General features: G+C 39.2%; 1 protein-coding gene across 3 annotated transcripts in view; it reads right to left on the reverse strand.

Moving 5' to 3' along the window:
- Positions 1-22,097, reverse strand: part of ERCC6L2 (ERCC excision repair 6 like 2) — a 150,745-nt gene that overhangs the window by 19,921 nt on the left and 108,727 nt on the right. For all 3 annotated transcript variants that reach the window (XM_047754776.1, XM_047754775.1, XM_047754777.1), the window contains 3 exons: positions 21,375-21,455; positions 18,559-19,717; positions 12,767-12,933 (listed from right to left, as the gene is read on the reverse strand). In XM_047754776.1, coding sequence (XP_047610732.1) covers positions 12,767-12,933; positions 18,559-19,717; positions 21,375-21,455 — 1,407 coding nt within the window. The remainder of the gene's footprint in view (positions 1-12,766; positions 12,934-18,558; positions 19,718-21,374; positions 21,456-22,097) is intronic.

Consider the following 22,097-nt stretch of genomic DNA (forward strand, 5'->3'; position numbering starts at 1 on the left):
AGACTCTCTTAGAAATGTGCTCAGGGAAAGTGGACTGCCCTCTCAGTTTTTAGGGGATAATCTGAGATTAGTCAAGCCAATTATGTTCTGCCAGATATATGAAGAAAAGCACTCCTTCCTGTCTTTGGATACATTTGTATGAGGAAACAAGTTCTTGAGATGCAGCAGTCGTCCTGCAACATGAGGCAAAAGGCCTCATGGGACTAAAAGTTAACTTACTAAAAGTGGAGCAGAAAATGAGAGAGCCTTAATACTTATAATGTCATTGGGCTACAGCACAGAACCTGGGGATACCTCCCTCCAGACCTGCTGTCATGTGAATTAGCTCAAGAGCCTACTCCATAGGCCGTTTTTAGATGGTTATTCTATTCCTTGCAGCTGAAAGCATCCTCTAGACATACATAACCACATATTACAATGAGATAAGTGCTATAGCAGAGGACATGCACACACACAAATAAGTAAAGATGAATCTGAAGAAAACACTTAAACTGCTTTGGAGAAGACTTAGGGAGAACTGCCACTGATAATACAGGGGGCAGGAGCTCAATAGGCAGACACAGGTGAAATGGAATTTTAAACAAAAGAACCAAAAGAGCAAAGACATGGAAGGTAAAAAGTACTTGGAGACTGATTCATAAACTGCAGACTGACTTGCAAGAGCCTGTTTATCTTTCTTTTCTTTTCCTTTCTTTATCTTTTTTCTCTTCTCTTGTCTTGTTTCTTCTCTTCTCTTTTTGTCTTTTTAGGGCCGCACTCATGGCATATGGAAGTTCCCAAGTTATGGGTCAAATTGGAGCTGCAGCTGCCAGCCTACACCACAGCCACAGCAAGGCCAGATCTGAGCCACATCTGAGACCTACACCACAGCTCAAGGCAATGCTGGATCCTTAACCCACTGAGCAGGGCCAGGGGTTGAACTGGCATCCTCATGGATACTGCTTGGGCTTGTTATCACTGAGCCACAACGGAAACTCCGAGCCTGCATCTTTCTATCCCTAGGGTCTAGCACAGTGCCTGGCCCACAGTTAGTGTCAAGAATCCCGAATAAGCGTCTTGGAATGAGATTAGAAAAGCTGGCTAGCACCAAACTGAGATAGGCCCCATGTGCCACGGAAAAGAAATGCAGTGAGTATTTTTTTTTTTGCTATTGTTTGGGCTGCTCGAGCAGCATATGGAGGCTCCCAGGCTAGGGGTCAAATTAGAGCTGTAGCCACTGGCCTACGCTAGAGCCACAGCAACTCGTGATCTGAGCCGCGTCTGCAACCTACACCACAGCTCAGGGCAATGCCGGATCGTTAATCCACTGAGAAAGGGCAGGGACCGAACCCGCAACCTCATGGTTCCTAGTCGGATTCGTTAACCACTGTGCCACTCCGAAATGCAGTAAGTACTTTACAGAACTTTGGAAGACAGAAAATTATGCCCCAAAGTGACTGTTCAGATTTGTTACTGCCACCTACACAAAGTCTTGCACGGGTAGGGATACCTTCGGACACCATTCTCCACGTTCTCTCTTCATGAATGGGTTTGCTATACCAGTACTATGGTCAATAGCTGAGAAATAAGGAGTGAAGATGAAGAATACCAGCATTTATGCTGCTATAAAATGACTAACATCTTTACACGATCTGCCAGTATACCATCTTTAACAGATGGAGCTATAACACCTTTAACTTGTGGAGCTAAGAGTTAGGTAGCCTTTACTCATTGTGAAAATTGTTATGGGGAATCTCCCTTATGTAGTACTTTCCTTTTTCTTCTTCTTCTTCTTCTTTTTTTTTTTTTTTTGGTCTTTTAGGGCCTTACCCATGTCCTATGGAAGTTTCCATGCTAGGGGTTGAACTGGAACTGCAGCTGCCAGCCTACACCAAGGCCATAGCAACTCCGGATCCAAGCCACATCTGCCATCTATACCATAGCTCATGGCAATGCCGGATCCTTAACCCAGTGAGCAAAGCCAGGGACTGAACCTGCGTCCTCATGGATACTAGTTGGGTTCATTACTCGAGTCATGACGGGAACTCTTACAGTACTTCCTTGAATTACCCAAAACAAATGTTTTCTGAATTTCTACTCTGTGCTGTTTGTTGGTGAGTGCTGGTACTTATGGATGCGTATGCTATGGTCTGGATCCTTAAGCAGCTTGTAACATACATGAGAAGAGAGCAAATAATAATATGGTGTCTACAATGATGATTGCCATAGAGAATGGGGTGTGAAAGGAACTTGGAATAGAGTGATCTCTGAAGACTGAGGCTTTATGGAGGAAGTAGAACTTGAATTGGGTTCACATGGAGTGGAAGATCAGCCGGTAGATGATAAAGTGTCGACCGAGCAAATTTATCAAAGCCCATGACTTCCAGGCAAACCTGAAAATACTTCTAATTCAGATAAGGAGGGCTTGTTTCCCTGGGCTGATTAAATATATTCAGTAGTAGCTCTGAAAAATGTCAAGTCATTGCCAAAGACTTTTCAGGGAGACTATGAAAATTGTTCATACAAAAGCCAGTTTAAACCACTTAAAAATTTTCAGAACACAGTGATGGGGTTCATCATACTTGACAACAAGTGAAAACATAAATTTATTCAAAAAGCATCAGTTATACACACGATAACTATTTTAGGTCTCTAGAGTTATCAAATGTGAGTCAGAGATAGGACTAGAAAAGAAGAGAAAGATGTATAGTTCCATAACTGTGATACATTTTTGGAAGTCATATGTTAGAACAATAAGCCACATAAAGTACTATCAGGTGAGGCATTAAAAGTGTAAGAAGGAGGGCAGCTTTCTTCCAGCTTGGGGAGGAGGGACTGAGGCAGGCTTTGTGAAGGACTGAGGCATCTGAGGTAGATGCTGTTGAGGTAGAAAGGTTTGGAGATCTGAGAGGTTAGAAAATTAAGGCTGAAGGTTACTTCTGGTTGAGAAAAAACATAAAGAAAGAGAAAAAAAAAGTTAAAAAATCATACCGTTGCCAAATCTTTGACAGAGTAGATACTTTCAAGAGTCTTACTGTATTTCTTGAGTCCAGATAATTTTACCAGCCTAAACAAATATTTTTTAAAGGGAAAGGTGCATTCGGTCCATCTGAATTTTTTGTTTAACTGTGAAAGCAAGGGTAATTTCACAGGCAAGTTACCTTGGAAAATTAGACTGATGTGTCACATTGGAAAAGTAAAGTAGAAGAAGAAAGTCAAACCTCCAAAACAAAACAGAAACCAAAGGAACTGAGGGAAAAGCACAAGAGAGAAGGCTCAAGAGGCTACAGGGATTCAAGCTGACTGCCACTGTTGGACCTCTCATCAAAGAAAAAAAAAAAAAAATCAGTAAAATATTGTATTTGCACTAAACAGTTTCTAAGAACCCTTCAAATTCTGAAATACTATGATTCTCTAACCTTATAATTGTGCTTTATTCGTCCCATAGGAATTCAGAATTCATACGTGTAGAGGCAGGATTCTCAGATGACAAGGCAATAGGTGTTCCATTAAGTGGCCATGTCCAATCGATACCATGGTTTTCATAGGGGGATAAGACATAATTTGAAAAGGGCTGTTAAATGCTTAACATTCTTTAAGTCACTAGGTGGAGTCAATCAGAGTTCATTGAGGCCTTATATCTCTAAGCTTCTATGTTGTTACTTAGAAGGCATTATTTGAAGAAATGCTATTTTAACACTATTTGTAATCTTCCAACTATTCTAAACAGAGAAATTGTTCAAAGAAGCCATGTCAATCTTCTATGCAGTTGGAACAATGATGAGAAGGAGAGTTAGAATCAAGCTACTTCCTAATAAGAAAAAAAGAATATTTTTATCAGTCCAGGCCATTGTCAAATTAGTTTATAATTCCTGTCAAATACATTTTTTTTAATAAATCAGGCATAGTTCAAAGTGGGTCCCTCATTTATAAAATTAGAGGACTGGACTATGTATCTTGTATGGTATTCTAACATATTCTATTACTGGTGCTTCTAACAACAAAAATAATAACAGGTCATGGCAGAGAATAACAGAAAGAGTTCCACTCACTACCCCTACTAATAAGCAATACTTATAAATACAATAGTAAAAATTTATGCCTTTCTTGCCAGGAGTTGAATGTGTTTTGTACACATCAGCTCATCAGTGTCATTACTCCATTAATCCTGTAACATCACTGTGAGGAAGGATGTCACAGCTTCTCATTGCCACCAGCTAGGAAGGGAATAGGTGTATGTGTTTATAGTTAACAGATTCTCCTTCCTCCGACTAGGTAGGTGCTCTTCACAGACGGCATGCCATCTCTCTGAATGATTCCTAGTTCTAAGGATAGAAGCATAAAAGCCTTTTTTATGCCAACACTGGCCACATAATTTCATACACGCACATACACACACATGCAAACAACTGAAAAAATCTGATCACTACTAAAATCACTTGAACATTTCTTTTTTTTCTTTTCTTTTGCTTTTTTTTGGGGGGGGGGGGCACATCCATGGCATGTGGAAGTTCCTAGGCTAGGGGCTGAATTGGAGCTGTAGCCAGCGGCCTACACCACGGCCACAGCAACACAGGATCTGAGCCGCGTCTGCGACCTAATCACAGCTCATGGCAACACCGGATCCTTAATCCACTGAGCAAGGGCAGGGATCAAACCCGCGTCCTCATGGATACTAGCTGGGTTTATTACCGCTGAGTCACCATGGGAACTCCCAAAAGAGTAAATTTCTGATACAAATACCATAAAATTAACATCTAGCTATAGAAAGAAAACTAAGACCAGGAAAAATCCCACTCAGTAAGAGTTAATTCCCCTACATGCTGAAACCACAAACCTTACTTACTGTACTGCTTCATAAACCAGTCATTTGTGCACAATTACTTTAAGCCATCATGCCATCCACCATCCTGAAAAATAGGATAATGGAATGCTCTATCTCCCCAAAGTCTGCTCACTGTAAACAGTCCATCCCTCCTTGCTGACTCCAAAAGCTGTGTCAACATACTGCAATCAAATCCACCCTAGCACATAGAAATCCTTTCTTTAAGTAATCTACAAAATGCCAATCTAATGCAAATACAAGAAAGAGAAGTTCTTACTAAGACAACATGTTGTATTTACAGTATTCTGGAGAGTGCTTAAACCTGCACTGGTTACATAAAAGGCACTCTCCCCCGTGCCACCCCCGCTCCCGCCCCCGCCCCCAGGCTGACGGCATGCTTAGTTCTCTCATTTACACCACACTGCAATAACATAAAGAAGGGTTTACTATTAATCCAGGTTTTACTACAAAGTGACCCGTTATTTCTCTGTCAAACACTGGCAAGAGTGCCAAGTGTCTGTCATCCAACTCAGGGGATTAAGTCTTCTTTTACAGTCTGATACTTGTACCCATTTATAAAAATACAGATATAGTGTCTTCGAGTTGGTCCCAGTCTACATTCTGGCTTGGACTCAGGCAGCAGAGGTTGCCTATGACAGCTGGCAGGAAACTGAGGGGAGAATACATCCTCCCCTTTCAGTCACCAAGTCTCGGTTGCCATAGTGATTAATCCTTAATTGAATGCTGTCTTTGTACAATTCTTTTCAGAAAACTTTAAGTAAACTTCAAGTTGAAAACATGAAGCTGATTGAGAAATGAGGAACCCTATCACACCCAGGTATAGCTTAAGTTTGCTGACATACTTCCATATATGAAAAGGACAAATTAATGCTAATAAAGGCATTGTCAGTTTCTTCCAATGCTTCAAACACTTCCTTTTGGTCTAGGCTTAAACCTAAATGTTACAGGTTTTCCCTCTTGTTATTAGACATGTTTTAAACTAAGCTGTCTTCAGAAATGGCTCTAAAATAGCCACGTACAATTTAAGGCAAAGGAAGTTCTTACTTTATTTAACTTGCATTGTACAATTGATAGGTGTAATTAGAAAATTACTTGTAAGAGAAAGAGGTTTTAAGACATCTATCACATATGTTCTACAAACAGAAATTAATTTATAAAAGTTTAAACTGTAAGAAACCAAAAGAAATATGGAAAAGAGAGATTATTTTAGAACTTTTCTTAGCAGACAGTTGAATTTTATTTGATTCATGGATTTTGTCATTTTAGTTACTAATAATTACACCAAAATGACTGAGAAGTTCTAAAAGACCATACTATTTTATCTATGGTTGCAGAGTATACATTCCTTCTTTTTGTAAGTTTTCCATTTACTATATTCCTTTGCAATTTAGTTAACGGCTCTCACTGAGACCCAACTATAGTATCCCTTGGAAAGTAAAATACTTGCATATTGTAGTCACTGTTAATCTTGTGTTGCCTTCATACAAATAAATGGGATTTGTTTTGTTTTCTTAGGAATTGAGGCAACAGATTTGCATCTGGCGGCAGACACACACACACAGACCACACACAGGCATGCGCGCGCACACACACACACACACACAATCTTTTCAAACACAAAGGTCTCTAATAAAACTTTGATGACAGACGTGAAGCACTCAGAAGAATTTTCAGTAATCAAAAAGATTCTGGATGTGAGCCCCAGATGAAAGATACTGTACTGGAGGGTGGGAGGTCTAGGGATTTTTGGAGACTTCAGAAGCCGGGTTGTAGACATCTCTAACCCTATGGCTGAGTCTTTTTGCCTTCATCTCACTTCATTTCCCTTCACCTTAGTTTATTCTCTTTTCTCCCCATAACCACTTAAAATTTTTTCCAAAACGGCAAATTCACCAGGTCACCCACCACCACTGCAAGCTGCAAAACCTCACTGAGTGACATACATATCTCTAAAGATAATGCTGTGTTTCAGTGATTTACTCACGAAAGATTTTGAAGTATTATCAATGAGATATAATGAAATCAGTGGTTATAAACGATTTTTCCCTAGAAATTCCGTGAGATGGCTTTGAAATGACATCAATATCTCATCTACGAGAGAAGATTATTTTAAAAGTCTCTTTGAAAATTTTTAATTTAATTATCTTTATATATTGTTTTAGTACAGAGAAAAATGATACAAACATCACTCCATCTCCTTGACATTATTAGTTTATGGTTTCCAGGAGAATTATAATGAGGAGAACCCAGAGTACTACGTGTAGAGATGCCAAAGGACTAGTTGGATGGCAGAGTGCTGGCTCACTCATCTGAACGTCTGTCAGCAGCTATGGAGATATGGTGAATGAGAAGCAGTCACCTGAACTGATGACTTTAAGCAGCAAATAAATCTATCAGCTTTAAAGAGAAAAGTTACTATTAACTTCCACCCTAATACAATAAAAGTAATATAAAATACTGAGTGATTTTGTTTTCATAAGCAAAAACGTAATAGTTACATTAAAAAAAAAATCTGAAAAATATGGAGTTCCCATTGTGGCTTAGCAGGTTAAGGACCTGATGTTGTCTCTGTGACGGTGTGGGTTCTATCCCTGGCCTTGCTCAGTGGGGTAAGGATCTGGCTTTGCTGTAAGCTGCTGCAAAGGTCACAGATATGACTTGGATACAGTGTTGCTGTGGTGTAGGCTGGTAGCTGCAGCTCCGATTCAACTGACCCCTAACCTGAAATAGCCATGCCCCAGGGGTGTGACCATAAAAAAAAGAAAAAAAAGGAAAAGAAAAACATTCTACAATAAACATTCTTTTTTTTTTGTCTTTTTTGCTATTTCTTGGGCCGCTCCTGCGGCATATGGAGGTTCCCAGGCTAGGGGTCTAATTGGAGCTGTGGCCGCCAGCCTACGCCAGAGCCACAGCAACGCAGGATCCAAGCCACGTCTGCAACCTACACCACAGCTCATGGCAACGCCGGATCGTTAACCCACTGAGCAAGGGCAGGGACCGAACCCACAACCTCATGGTTCCTAGTCAGATTCGTTAACCACTGCGCCACGACGGGAACTCCTACAATAAACATTCTTCTTCGCTTTTTTTTTTTTTTTTGTCTTATTGCCTTTTCTTGGGCCACTCCCGAGGCATATGGAGGTTCCCAGGCCAGGGGTTGAATTGGATAGGAGTAGAATCAGAGCTGTAGCCACTGGCCTACACCAGAGCCACAGCAATGGGGGATCCGAGCTGCATCTGTGACCTACACCACAGCTCACCACAATGCCAGATCCTTCACCCACTGAGCAAGGCCAGGGGTCGAACCTGCAACCTCATGGTTCCTAGTCGGATTTGTTAACCACTGAACCACGATGGGAACTGTTTTTTTGTTTTTTTTTTTAAAGGAGGTCTAAAGCCCTACATGGACTAGTATCACTCATTTTTTATTCACAGTTCAATATGGTCACAAACAACTGTTTATAGAGTATTTGTCTTTGTTGATCCTTACCCTCTAGGGGAGTTAAAGACTTGACATCAGTCTTATCCACTGGTTGCAATAACAGTATTTATTATTCATTGGCTGCTTACTTTTTGGAGCATTTTACAAGGTATTACCCCATTTAGTCTTCACAACAATCTTGTGAGGTAAGAAGTATAATTATTTGTATTTTTTTTTTGTCTTTTTGTCTTTTGAGGGCCACACCTGCGGCATATGGAGGTTCCCAGGTTAGGGGTCTAATCAGAGCTGTAGCCACAGGCCTACGCCGCAGCCACAGCAGCAGCAACGCCAGATCCGAGCCGCATCTGCCACCTACACCACAGTTCACAGCAACGCCTCATCCTTAACCTACTGAGCGAGGCCAGGGATCGAACCCACAACTTCATGGTTCCTAGTCGGATTCGTTTCCATTGCACCACAACAGGAACTCCTAATTATTTGTATTTTAAGCACGAGAAAATTGAGGCACAGAGAAGGTAAGCAAGTCTTTCATGGTCACACAGAAAGAATAAGGTAGAGTGATAATTCCACCTGATATTCTGAATAAAGTCCATGTTATAACCATCAAAATTCCTGCTGTCTCTAGAAGATTACAGAATTCAATGAAATAAAGATGAGTCTCATTATATGAGCTCTCTTATTTATTTCTAATTAAACTAAAAGGAAGAAATTATGAGATGGGCCTCAGGGTTATAGTTTTGGGTCAAAAATACAGTAGGTTTAGTTGTGGATGTCGGTGAAAAACTAAGAACGTCATAAATACGTATGATCACTATTTTGAACTCTGACTTTCCCATGACAAGACCTTTCTTTTTTGATGGTAAGTTTATAAGACCGTCCTCAAGTGATTTTTGTACGCAGGTAATACAGTTTTCAAGAGGCCAAAGTACAACTATATTATTAACCTGATGTATTAAATGGTATAGGTCAAATCTGAGGAATTGAATCTCATTTTGCAATTATTTTACTATATCAGATTATTGAGTTAAAAGAAGTTAGTCACTGAAATGAGTATGTTTATAGAGATTATTCATGGCCTGCTAGCATTGGGAGCATAAGATTGAATTTCTTGCTTAGTGGCTTTAAAACTTCCCTTAAATATTTTATACCCATCATGATTTAGTCATTAAACACCAGACTTCTTCATATTCCCTGAAAAAGGTCTACAGAGTTGACCTATGTGTGGTGGGGGAGATATAGGGCCTCAAAGGACATACTAAAATTACAGGGGCTGGATATTCCAATTTGTTTCCTGGGAAGAAATGTACCTCACTCTGAAAATCAATGTGAAGAGACAGTTTCTGATGAGACTGTGCTGTCCACCTCAAGAAGGCTGGGGCTGAAAAAGGTTGAAAACTACTGATATTGCTAGTGTAAGGATGAAGGAACTCACTTTGCACCCCTTCATCCTCCATAATAAACACTCTTACCAAGGAAGGGCTATCTACAGTACTGGTTGAGATGTGGTGTGTTCCTCAATCAAATGAGAATGTTAAAAAAGTGGCAGAATTATGAGGCAGGAAAGACAGTGCTGGGTCCAAGGACAGCCTCCTCAGTCATAGACGTTGGGTAAAGAGATAAAACGATCTCCTTGTTGATACTTTTTTTTTTTTGTCTTTTTGCCTTTTCCAGGGCTGCTCCCATGGCATATGGAGGTTCCCAGGATAGGGGTGTAATCAGAGCTGTAGCCCTGGCCTACGCCAGAGCCAGAGCAACTCGGGATCCGAGCCACGTCTACAGTCTACACCACAGCTCACAGCAACACCGAATCCTTAACCCACTGAGCAAGGCCAGGGATTGAACCTGCAACCTCATGGTTCCTAGTCAGGTTCATTAACCACTGCGCCACAACAGGAACTCCCTCCTTGTTTATACTTAGTGAGACCATGAAGAATGGAGGAATAGCGTCAGCAACAAGAACATAAATTAAACTTTGACTAAACTTTGTGACACCTGAATAGGGAAGCCTGATCAGAACACCCAGAGAGCACATCAGAGCATGTGCAATAGAAATGCCCAGCCTGCAAATGACCACTATACAATATGCTGCTTGACTATCAAGGGAAAATATAAGGGAAATGGCTTTTAGAGTGCATGTGTGATGACTTTAGGAAACAGGAGTTCAAAAACAGAAGCTGGTGTAAACACGTGAAATCATAGCCCTGCCTAGACAGTGAATATTCTGTCAGTGCATATTCCAAACTAATGCGAAATAACAAGGGAGGTAGAAAACCCCTCGGGGTGTTCTTCACTGGCGAAGAGAGCTGCATCCTTCTCCAAGTGCTTACTTGTGCTTTTGCATTTTAATAAACGGCTTCTTTGCTTTTCTCTATGCCTCAGCCTCTGTGTGTTTTTCTTTTATAGTCCTCAACTAAATTCTTTAGGGTGAAAAGAGCAAGAGCCTGGACCTTTAATTTAGCCCGCCCAGTATCACTTGGGTCAAGAAAGAATGCTTTGGTGAGTTGCATTTTGGAATCGGGCCTTTGAATTACATTGAAAAATGCTAAAAGCACAGCCTTTCAAAGCTCAATTTTACATTATTAGTATCATAATTATTATTACATTATGATTATCCTTAAAGGAAGGATATCATAAGACAACTGGCTCTTCACTAGTGATGCCCATTTAAAACTCTACGTGACATGGAGTTCCCATCGTGGTTCAGCAGTTGGCAAATCAGACTAGCATCCATGAGGACGCGGGTCCAATCCCTGCCCTCGCTCAGTGGGTTAGGGATCTGGTGATGCCGAGAGCTGTGGTATAGGTCACAGACACGGCTCGGATCCCGGTTGCTGTAGCTGGGGTGTAGGCTGGCAGCTGCAGCTTATATTTGACCCCTAGCCTGGGAACCTCCATATGCCGCAGGTGCGGCCCTTAAAAAAAAAGATTAAAAAAAAAAAACAAAACCCTCCCCAAAACTCTGAGTGACAAGTTTCCATCAAATTAAGTTCTAGGAAAAGATCTGCTCTTCCTTAGAAGAGCTGTTTTGTTTTGTTTTGTTGTTGTTGTTGTTGTTTTCCTTAAGGACAACCATTTAGCCCAGTGCTTCTCAGCAGGGTGTCACAGCATTTTGGGCAGAACAATTCTTGGCATGTGGGATGCTTCCCCATCTCCCAACCCTGGCCCTGCCCCCAACATCTGCCATTTAGCGTCCCTGGTCTCTAGACATTCATACCAGTGGGACCCTCAGTCATTTGACCACCCAAACTGCTCAACATTTCCAAAGGTACTAGTTGACAGAACACTACATTGGTTTCCTTCCTTGGTTTTGTCTGCCGGGAAAAGCAATCAAATTTGTCATTTAAAAAAATACCTATACATTTGGTTAAATACAGTATACCCAATATATCTGCATTCTAACTTTCTTCCACTCTTGAACTTCTTTTTTAATTTATATTTTCCTTCATCCTGTATTCCATTGTGTATTCTGATTTTATTAAGACCATTCAAAATCTGTCAGACTAGACGAGAAGGCACAAATAAATGAAGATAGCTTGACAGTTCAGAGTCGTTTCCCCCTTTAATTATTAAAAGTTGCGCTAACTTGAAACAGAGGCATTGTTATGTACATGGGCATTTTTCACTTCTGTATATAAAGTGGTAGAAAAACTACTCTGCAGACACTTAGCTCTGAGGAATTCAGAAAGAATAATAAGCCAAAGAAGAGAAAAAATTTTTTTAAAGCTTTTGACAAAAGTGTGTAAATAAAATACCACTTCTATATAAGGTTTATTTCTATATAACAGCAATTTTAGATGAGATGAGCTCATAGGAGTATTACTCTTAACATTATAAAAACCCTTTTGTTAAAAATATAAATTCTATTTGAAGTTAGTTTTGGGGTGTGTCTTCATTTTAGATGAATAATTTCAGAGGAACTCTAATGATATACTTTCCTTTCTCCATGTGAGAGAAGCAGTTTTTTTTTGTTTGTTTGTTTTTTTGGTCTTTTTTTGTCTTTTTAGGACCATACCCACGGCACATGGAGGTTCCCAGGCTAGGGTCAAACCAGAGCTGTAGCCGCCAGCCTATGCCACTCGGGATCTGAGCTGCCTCTGTGACCTACACAACAACTCATGGCAATGCTGCATCCTTAACCCACTGAGCGAGGCCAGGGATTGAACCTGAAACCTCATGGTTACTAGCTGGGTTTGTTCACCACTGAGCCATGATAGGAACTCCGTGAAGCAGTTTTGATTTAACTGCATGAGTCCCTCAGATTCCTCAAACTTTCACTGAGGGAAATTATTAAGCAACTCAACATTTTGAGGCATTTACATAGAGATTTGTCTTTTAATATAAAACATCTTCAGTGAATATAGCGCCCCGAATGAAATTCTGTTTTTCACACTTATCTGTGTGTCACTTGTGTCTTGTTGGTACTTTTGAGGGAGAACAGGGAGAAGATCCTATTGAGGAACTGCTGGGAAAATGAGAAAAAACATCCAAAGATACATTACCCTACGTTCTTCCTTAGAAGTGCAAATGGCCACGTTTGCGGGAAGCTGGGAAAACTGCTGCAATTCAAATACATCACGTGCTGCCCATCGGCTCATGTGATTTTCAGCTTTGCTTGATCCAATCACATTCTGGTTTGAGTGAATGTAAGCCACTTCCTGAACACCATCTAGGAGGGAATTGAGGTTTATTAAGTGATGTCTCATGAGGAAGCAAGATAAAGTATACTTTGTCTCATGGTCCAAGGTATACTTTAAAAATGATCAGTAGCACATTCAATACAGGTTATGCTTATTCTATTTTTAATCCTCAAAAAAAAAATTCATCTGTATGTCAATATCACAGTATTTTTTTTTTAATAAAGAGAAAATGTTCAAATAAATTGGTCTAGGTTAAATTAAAAATGACTTTTACCTCTCATTAATATAAGAGCTTCTGGGAGTTCCCGTAGCGGCACAATGGAAACGAACCCAACTAGTATCCATGAGGATATGGACTTGATCCCTGGCCTCGCTCAGTGGCTCGGGATCCAGCATGGCCATGAGCTATGGTGTAGGTCACAGAGGCGGCTCGGATCCCATGTTGCTGTGGCTGTGGCGTATGCTGGCAGGTGCAGTTCCGATATGGCTCCTAGCCTGGGAACTTTCATATGCCCTAAGGAAAAAACAAAAAAACAAAAAACAAAACAAAACAAAACACCAAAAAAAAACCCACTTCTGAGATTAGGTAACAAGTTTTAGATTTAACCCTGAAATGAGGGTTTGGGCCAAGAGGAAAGTCACAGTGGCAGGTTGTCTCTATGAATTTGTTGTCTCTGTGGACTTAAAAAACTGTTTACTAAATTAAAGAGCAGTGCTAGTCTCATCTGCTCCTTTAAACATGTACTCGATTACAATGATGAAGCAGGAGCATAGGGTTTATGACCAGGGAGTTTGGTTTGGTTGGCTTTGTTAAGTTTTACTGTTTGTATACTGTCTTTTTCTGTACTTACGCCCAGACAATGTCAAGATTTGGAGGTTTTTAGGAAATGAAAAAATTAACTTACAGCTTTTATCTGAAAGAAGTTTAAAAAAATAGCTACGTTTTTTATTACTTTGCTTCTAGGCACCTATAATTTACTTTTAAATTGCAGTCATAAAAGGGAAGGCTAGAACTGAGGTCTATAAAATCTCCTAACAGCTCTGGCAATGAACCTCAGTTATGACCTTCAACACTTGTGCTGTTTCGGGCTCAAACCTCTCTCAACCAGAATTGCCAATCATGAGAAAACAAGATACTATTCAATCAGACCACTAAAAGAGCAACTAAGATAATATTCTCCTTATATTTCAAAATACCAGGTAGTGTGTATAGCAACAGTTTAAAACCTTCAAAAGCATTCTTCTGGTAGAAAATCTACTCAGATTTTTCTTAATTTTGATGACATGCTATGCATTATTCAAAAGAGCACCAGGTCCATTCTATTGCCACTTTTTTTTTTTTTTGGTCTTTTTGCAGCTGCATCTGTGGCATATGGAGGGTCCCAGGCTAGGGGTCAAATCAAAGCTGTAGCCACTGGCCTACACCACAGCCACAGCAACACTAGATCCGAGCTACGTCTTCGACCTACACCACAGCTCATGGCAATGCCAGATCCTTAACTCAATGACCAAGGCTAGGGATTGAACCTGCATCCGCATGGATGCTAGTCAGATTTGTTTCCGCTGAGCCATGACGGGAACTCCCTATTGCCACCTTTTATACAGTAAAAAACAAAACAACAAAACAAACCTTAGCTGCTCTTTTAAAAAGAGTTTATGCAGTAATGCCTCAAACCTAAAATCTAATTGTAGCACACAAACCAAAAGACAGTCCAGTACCAGTATCCCCCACTTCTTAAAAGTTTGCTTTATGCCAATTAGCTTTTCCAAAAGACCTGCATTAGTACCTGTTTTTGTTTCAACAGGAAGAAAGCCAAAGAAGACCACTTTTTTGAAAAAGGGCAAAAGGTGAGAAAAGTGTTGCACTATTTATTGTGCAGCTAGCTGTTCAGGAGGCAGCCTGTGCACTGAGCAGCAGGAATGCCATCACCAAGATCCTTCCCTAGAAACGACACTCAGTATCCCGATATCAAGCCATCGTAGCTTTGGACTCCGTCTGTGAGCATCTTGCTTTATCTGGATTTATTTTGTGCAACCCTTAACAAGACCTGATCTAAGGAAATTGCTTCTTTGCTTTACACCATTTCTGCTTACAAAAAGTTAACATAAAAAGGCTCTACTTTTGGATAGCTGGGGAAATCTGTACTTAGTTACAAGGGTATCAAAATATATATCACAATGAACTTTTGTTTTTCTTGGCTGTACCTGTGGCATGTGGAAGTTCCCAGGCTGGGGACTGAACCAGCTCTCCAGCAGCAACCCAAGCCACAGCAGTGACAACACCCGATCCTTGACCTGCTGAACTACAAGGGAACCCCTCATAATGAACTTTTAGATGAGACTACTAATAACCACAAAATAAAGCTTGATTTATAAACAAGTCAAACGCAATTATTAAGGGTTCCACATCAAAATATCCTTGCTTACATGTCAGATTCTTTCATGTAGTTTTTGGGGAATGAGTCAGACACTTTTGAAAGCAATGCTAACTCTTAAAATCACTAAACAGATTCTCAGCAGATGGTGGTAAGGGAAGCGGTTTTTGACTCTCTAAATCTTCCACACGAGAACACCAGCACAGCAACTAGACTGTAAAACCAAAAGCCAAGGACAATACTTACAACAAAGTTAGATGATAAAATACTCTGGTGAGCCCTAAAATACAAGAAGGTAGGTACAACCCACTAATAGGCAGCCACACACTCTGCATGGTGCCTCAGGGACTGTGTGAAGGAAGAAGGAGGGGACAGGGTGGCATCTGATGGGTCTGAGAACATGGCTGCCTAGAAATCAGCAGCTGGGTCTGGGAAGGTTTTCCACTTTCTAAAGCTGAGTACTGGGTACAGGTGTTAAGGGGCTGGGCAAGCTAGCCCCAAAGACCTCCCCCACTGACCACCCAGGGCTCCCAGGCCAGGGCCACACAATGAGGAAAAAGTTCTGGGATGGAATCAAAAGGAGCAGGAAGGCAGAACAGGGATGAAGAAAACAGATGGTCTAGAGCAAAGCAAGGGAAACAGACAGAGATGGGAAATTCCACCATAGTTTTGAACACTATAGAAAAGTTGTAGAAAATTTCTAGAACATTGTAAACCAGCTATAATGGAAAAAAAAATAAAAATCACTATATATATATATATATATATATATATATATATATATATATATAAAAATTGGAGGAATGAGTCTCTGTGAAATTAGAAAAGATTTCCCAAACGCGGCCTCATTTTTAAAAATTCAGGGAAAAGAACTTCTATAAAAAGGAGCAAGAGGTCATATCTCATAAAAATTCCAAGAGAAAAGAGAAATAAGCAGCAGAATAGCCCTACAATAAAAACATGCCAGAAAGATGTGCTTACAAAACAGAATAAAATTGCAACTGATTTCAAAATTCGATAAAAGACTTGAAACTCATACATTGAAGACTTAATTCCCAGTGGGACAGTATTTGGAGGTCAGGCCTTTGGGACTAGGTCGTGAGGGTGAAGTCCTAATGAATGGGGTTGGTGCCCTTATAATAAGAGACATGGGAGAGATGGTTTCTCTCTGCCATGTAAGGACACAGTGAGAAGGCAACCATCTGCGAGCTGGGAAGAGAGCCCTAGTCAAGGACTAATCATGCTGGAATCATGATCTTGCCTCAACTGCCAGCCCCCGGAACTATGAGAGATAAATGTTGTTTACACCACCCAGTGTAGTGTAAGTTGTTACAGCAGCCTGAACTCATACAAACACCCAAATATAATCTAGTAAAATTACTGGAACATAATGAAAGGAAATAAAATGCTTTGGGCATTTAGGGGAAAAAAAAATATTATGCCAGAAGAAAATGAGGCCTCATATTTAAAATACTTAAGATAGGGTACAAAAAAAAAAAAAAAGAAAAAAAAAAGAAAATAAAGTGTAAGTCAAAGGTTTTATACCCAGCAAAAATGACTTTTTTAAGTATAAAGGGCACAAACTGTTATTGATGAGAGTCTCAGGGAATATTACTCTCATTAGTATCTCCTGGGATCTACTAGAAATAAGTGATCTATTATAAGCCTCAGAAAACAACTAGAGATATTGGCATAAGGACTAATGAGAAGCATTAAATTTACAGTTACCTGCAAACCAAGAATAAATGAAGTCTAAGGAGAGGAGAGTGTATAATGCAATATTCATGTGCTCTGACAATGAGGACATGGTATACCCATTTTAAAAATGGGCAGAAATGGGAAAGCATATGCAAAAAACCCCCAAAACTTTAATGTTTCCAGGAATCATACTGCGATAGCATCAATATTTTTATTCTTTGACTTTTCTGTTACATGGACAAAACACGAGTAATTATGGGACATTATAATTAAATCATTCCCTGATTACATGCTGAAGAATCAGGATTATCAGTAGGGAAGAAATAGTATATAATTGTGATAGAGAAGAGGTAAAAGCTCCATAGCCCCAATTAAGTATCAATATACATACAGAAGTGTCAATATGAACACTTTTTTATCATCATATATAAAAATATATTATCTCTCTAACTCTCTATTTACACACACACACACACACACATATATACACACAAGTGTGTATATATGTGGTCTTGAAACACTTTTTCACTAAAAGAAACAAAGACTTCTTGGAGAAATGACTAAATCTAGGTCTGAGGCAGAAAATACATGAAATGATCCTGGAGTATCCTGTAATACTAGATGGGAAACAGAGATGATTAGCATCCACATCAAAGATCTCAGGAATCAAAATGGTCATGCCCAAAGGCTCTCTCTGTCCAAAGAAGGGACAACTGAGCCTCAATAACATTAACCTACACGATTTGGACCCATTAAATGTGTCTGAATCAATTAATTCATAATGATTTTAAGAAAATAATGGGCCATCCTCTTAAGGATGACAGGAAATCAACTTACTACTAAAAGCTGGTAAGGAAATCAATTACTTTCCCTGGCTTCTCTATATGCACTGTACCACTGGGTAAGTAATAGATGAGGGGAAGTATCTCCTTACAGAAGCATCCTAACAAATGAAAAAGAGTAAGAGAAGTAGAAATGAAGGGGATGCAGGAAGAATCCTATACATTAAAATAAACTATACACACATTTTTTTTTGGGGGGGGGTGTCTTTTTTTAGGGCCACACTTGCAGCATATGAAAGTTCCCAGGCTAGAGGTTGAATAGGAGCTGTAGCCGCTGGCCTATACCACCAGTTACTCTGGATCCTTAACCCACTTAGCAAGGCCAGGGATCAGACCCACATCCTCATGGATATCAGTCGAGCTTGTTACTGCTGAGCCATAATGGAACTCCCTATACACATTTTTTAATTGAGTGAGACTAAATTTTAATGTCTAGGGATAGCCATTTGTGTATGCATCAAATGTATACACATTTGATAAAACCATACAAATGCAAAAAAGTTAGAATACTTAGTGTAGGGGGCAGGTTGTGTTCAGATGGGCCACATGGAAGGGGTCCTGGCGTGGATGACAAAGTTCTCTATTTTGACCGAGGAGGGGGTCTTCCCTTTATCCTGCCTCTACCTACTTCCTCACTTGTGTCTCCATGTAGCATCCTGATTAAATGGCTAACTCAAGAATCTCTTACAGAGCTATTTGACTGCACAAAACAAATATGTAACGAAAAGCTTGCTGTTACCTAAAAACTTATCCATTGATTCACACATCTGCTCTTGACTGACAGTGTTCTCATTTGAAAATTTCATGGGTTTTCTTGGTATGGAATTGTTGTTTTTCTCATGGCTAGTTAATTTTGAAGAGAAACTGATTTTGTCCTCCACAGTTTTTAGTCTGTGGTTCTGTTTAGAGAGACTGACGTGGCCAACAGATAAGTCGTCATCTGAGGATGAAAACTCATCAATAGCCTGAGAGTTACAGTCTTGATCTGCTGCACACAGTTGGTTTGTCTTCCTCAGTGTTTTAGTATAAAGTTCCCTTTTATCTTCCTTTTTTCTCTTAAACCTCAGAGAACTAGTAGCTCTTTGCTTTCTTACTTTTGACGTGGAGGCAAGTTCAATGTCATCGGATTCGTCACTAATATCACTACTGCCTTTTCTTTTCGTGATAGAGTTCAGGGCTGGATTCTCAGGATTTGAGTGTTTTGAAATTAGTCCATTTCCTCTGACACTGGTCCTTCTATCATCACCGTTATTTTTTACTTTTACAGGGTTTTCTGTTTCAGAGTCTTCAGAGCCATGCACAGGTAGCTTAAACCTTATATTCTTCTTAGGGAATCCCTGAGGTGTATATTGCGTGGGAAGGATGACATCACTATCTTCTGAGTCACTGATATTCTGTAAAATGCAGTGGCGGTCAGCTGGATTTTTACAAATTTTCTCATCATCAGACTCAGAAGAAATATTCTGTTCTAAAATCTTCTCACTTTTACCCAAAATACATTTTTCACTTGGATTTAGGGGGCTAGCTAATCTCCGAGGTTTTGAAATACCAAGAGAGCCTTGACTTTTCTGACAACCAGCATCTTTCGCTTCTGTTGAAAGGCATGTGGGCTGTTCATCAGAACTTTCATCGTCAGAGGCAGTATCTCCATCACTATCCTCAACTGCTTTATATTTTGTCTCAAACAATTTGGAGAAACCACACTGGAGTAAAGTAAGCTGTCCAGGAGAACCTGACGTTTTATTTGAGTCGGATGCTTTGTTTTTAGCAGTCTTTACTATTGAGTTTCCCAATTCATCTTCACTGAAATCACTGCAGAAGTCACATGCTTCTTTTGCCAGTAGTGGTTCTGCAAGTTGTTCTGGACCTCTGTGTTCCGGACCGTCAGGCTTCCTAGCCTATATGAAGAAGCAATGACAGAAATATTAGGAAAGGTCAAGATACTGATATCGAATCTGTCATACTGGAAGGGAATTAGATTTGAGCAGATAATTTATGTATATCACTTGGTATTTTCTAAAAGTATTATAACATTTAGTAAACAAGTACAAAGGATTTAGTATTACAGTGTGGTACACTCTTGTCTAGGTGAATAACTTCCCAAATAAATAAAAGTTTAAACTAGACTACCAAGTGATCACATTATTTATAAGGAAAACACAGAGCAGAGCTGTCAAGCTTCTAAGATGCAGGGAACGATTCTGGCCTCAAAGGGAAAACCACACAGCTTATTGCTTATTACGTATTACAGTCAGCAGATACTTTTCAATTATGCTTTAAAAACAAAACAGATTTGTAGGAGTTAAAAAATTTGCAACTAGGAAATGGTTCTACTTGATTAAAAATAAATTGGATGGGATCTTAACAACCAGAAATGAAGGCAATATTGAAGCTATTTTGAAGTAAAATTTGCTACAAATTTAAATCCAATTTTTATTTTTTCACATCAATTAGAGCTAAATACCTTCTTCAGTCTGGAAACTGAGACTTTTTTAGTGGAAGATACTGGTATTGATATTCATGTATTTATATAAATTTAGAAAAATATCTCATATTGGGTGATATAAATTTATAGGGGTGGTATAAATTTAGTTTCATTGCATATAGTTACCACAGTTATATAGTTATATAATATGCTGTTTTATATATATATATGTATATATATATATACACACATATATATGAAATGTCATGACACAGTTATCATATAGCCCATTATATCATTTTATCATTGGGCTAGTATAAATTTATGGTTAAATCCCTAAAAAAGAAAAAAATATCAACATCAGTTTTAAAAAAACCTCCTATGTATATTCTTTACTTTTAAAAAACCTTCATCATGGAGTTCCTGTTGTGGCACAGTGGAAACGAATCCGACTCGTATCCATGAGGATTCGGGTTCATCCCTGGCCTCCTTGCTCAGTTGGTTGGGGATCTGACATTGCAGTGAGCTGTGGCGTAGGTCACAGATGTGGTTCGGATCCTGTGTTGCTGTGGCTGTGGTGCATGTGGCAGTTGCAGCTCCGATGATTCTACCTCTAGCCTGGAACTTCCATATGCCTCGGGTGCTGCCCTAAAAAGGAAAAAAAAAAAATTATTTATGATGACAATACAGATTTTGTAGTATGTGACATGACATACTACTAAAAAGATCACAAGAAGGGCTCAAAATATCTGCTTGAGTCAGAGAATGAGTATGATGTTTGGACTTAATCTTCAACACATTGATTGCTATTTTTCCATTTGACTAGTTTAGTAAAACAAATTATTTATTTAGGTTAGATTGGTAATCTACACAGTGTATTTAATTTTGGATATATAGTCTGGTATAGACAAAATCCCAATTTGGATGTAAACATCTGATGATTGCTCCTGATTTTGTTTTTATTATATGAAATGCTAGTCTAAATTATTAATTTTACCAGTAGGCCTCTAACGTTGTGTCCTTGACTTTTTCTTTACACACTGAAAAATGAAGAAAAAAGAAAAGAAACCTAAAATTATCACATATATGTTTCCTAGCAGTTCTAGGCTACAGATTCAAAGGTTACTTACAGTTTCTGGTTTGTGTACTGGAGGTTCCTCTTTCAACCATGTTGAAGCTGTCATGACCCCCGCTTCCACCTGGCCTTCTCGCTACAAAGAATGCAAAAAAAAACTGCATAAAACATGGGGTAAAAACAACCATCTAGACAAAAGCAATGGTATGCTAAAACTGACAAGAAAACTGAGTACAGCTTGCTTTAACTCAAATTTATTTTTCCATTTGCTAATTAAGGAACTCATATTTCAAAACACTCGTAATTTTTAGGTAGTAGAGAGGCACAGTGGAAACCTGCTGGGCCCTAAAATCCTCTTATTTCTTATCATAAGCTTACTTTTTCAGAGAGATAACCAATAACACTTTTCAGAGAACTCCACTAAAAGCCCTAGTAGAGAGGGAGAGTGAAAAAAATGTTACATGTGTATCCAGCAGTGATATCAATAATGACCATATCTATACAATAATCTTATATAGCTATTGTATACATGTAAATATTATATAATAAAGCAATAACTGTAAGGATATACTATCAACACTTCAAACACCACAGATAATGTCAGGTATTGGGAACTTGATATTCTAGCTTCTATTGCTAGTGTGTTTATCATTTACATTCATTAAAATGTTTATTGATTCTTTTGGTGCAGTAGACATCAAAATGAAAACATCCATTTAATATAAAACTAAAAAAAACCCTCAATTATATAAGAGGCTTTCTACATCTTTTAGGTAGG

The sequence above is a fragment of the Phacochoerus africanus genome, chromosome 12 (assembly GCF_016906955.1).
Source record: "Phacochoerus africanus isolate WHEZ1 chromosome 12, ROS_Pafr_v1, whole genome shotgun sequence".
In the NCBI taxonomy this organism is placed as follows: domain Eukaryota; kingdom Metazoa; phylum Chordata; class Mammalia; order Artiodactyla; family Suidae; genus Phacochoerus; species Phacochoerus africanus.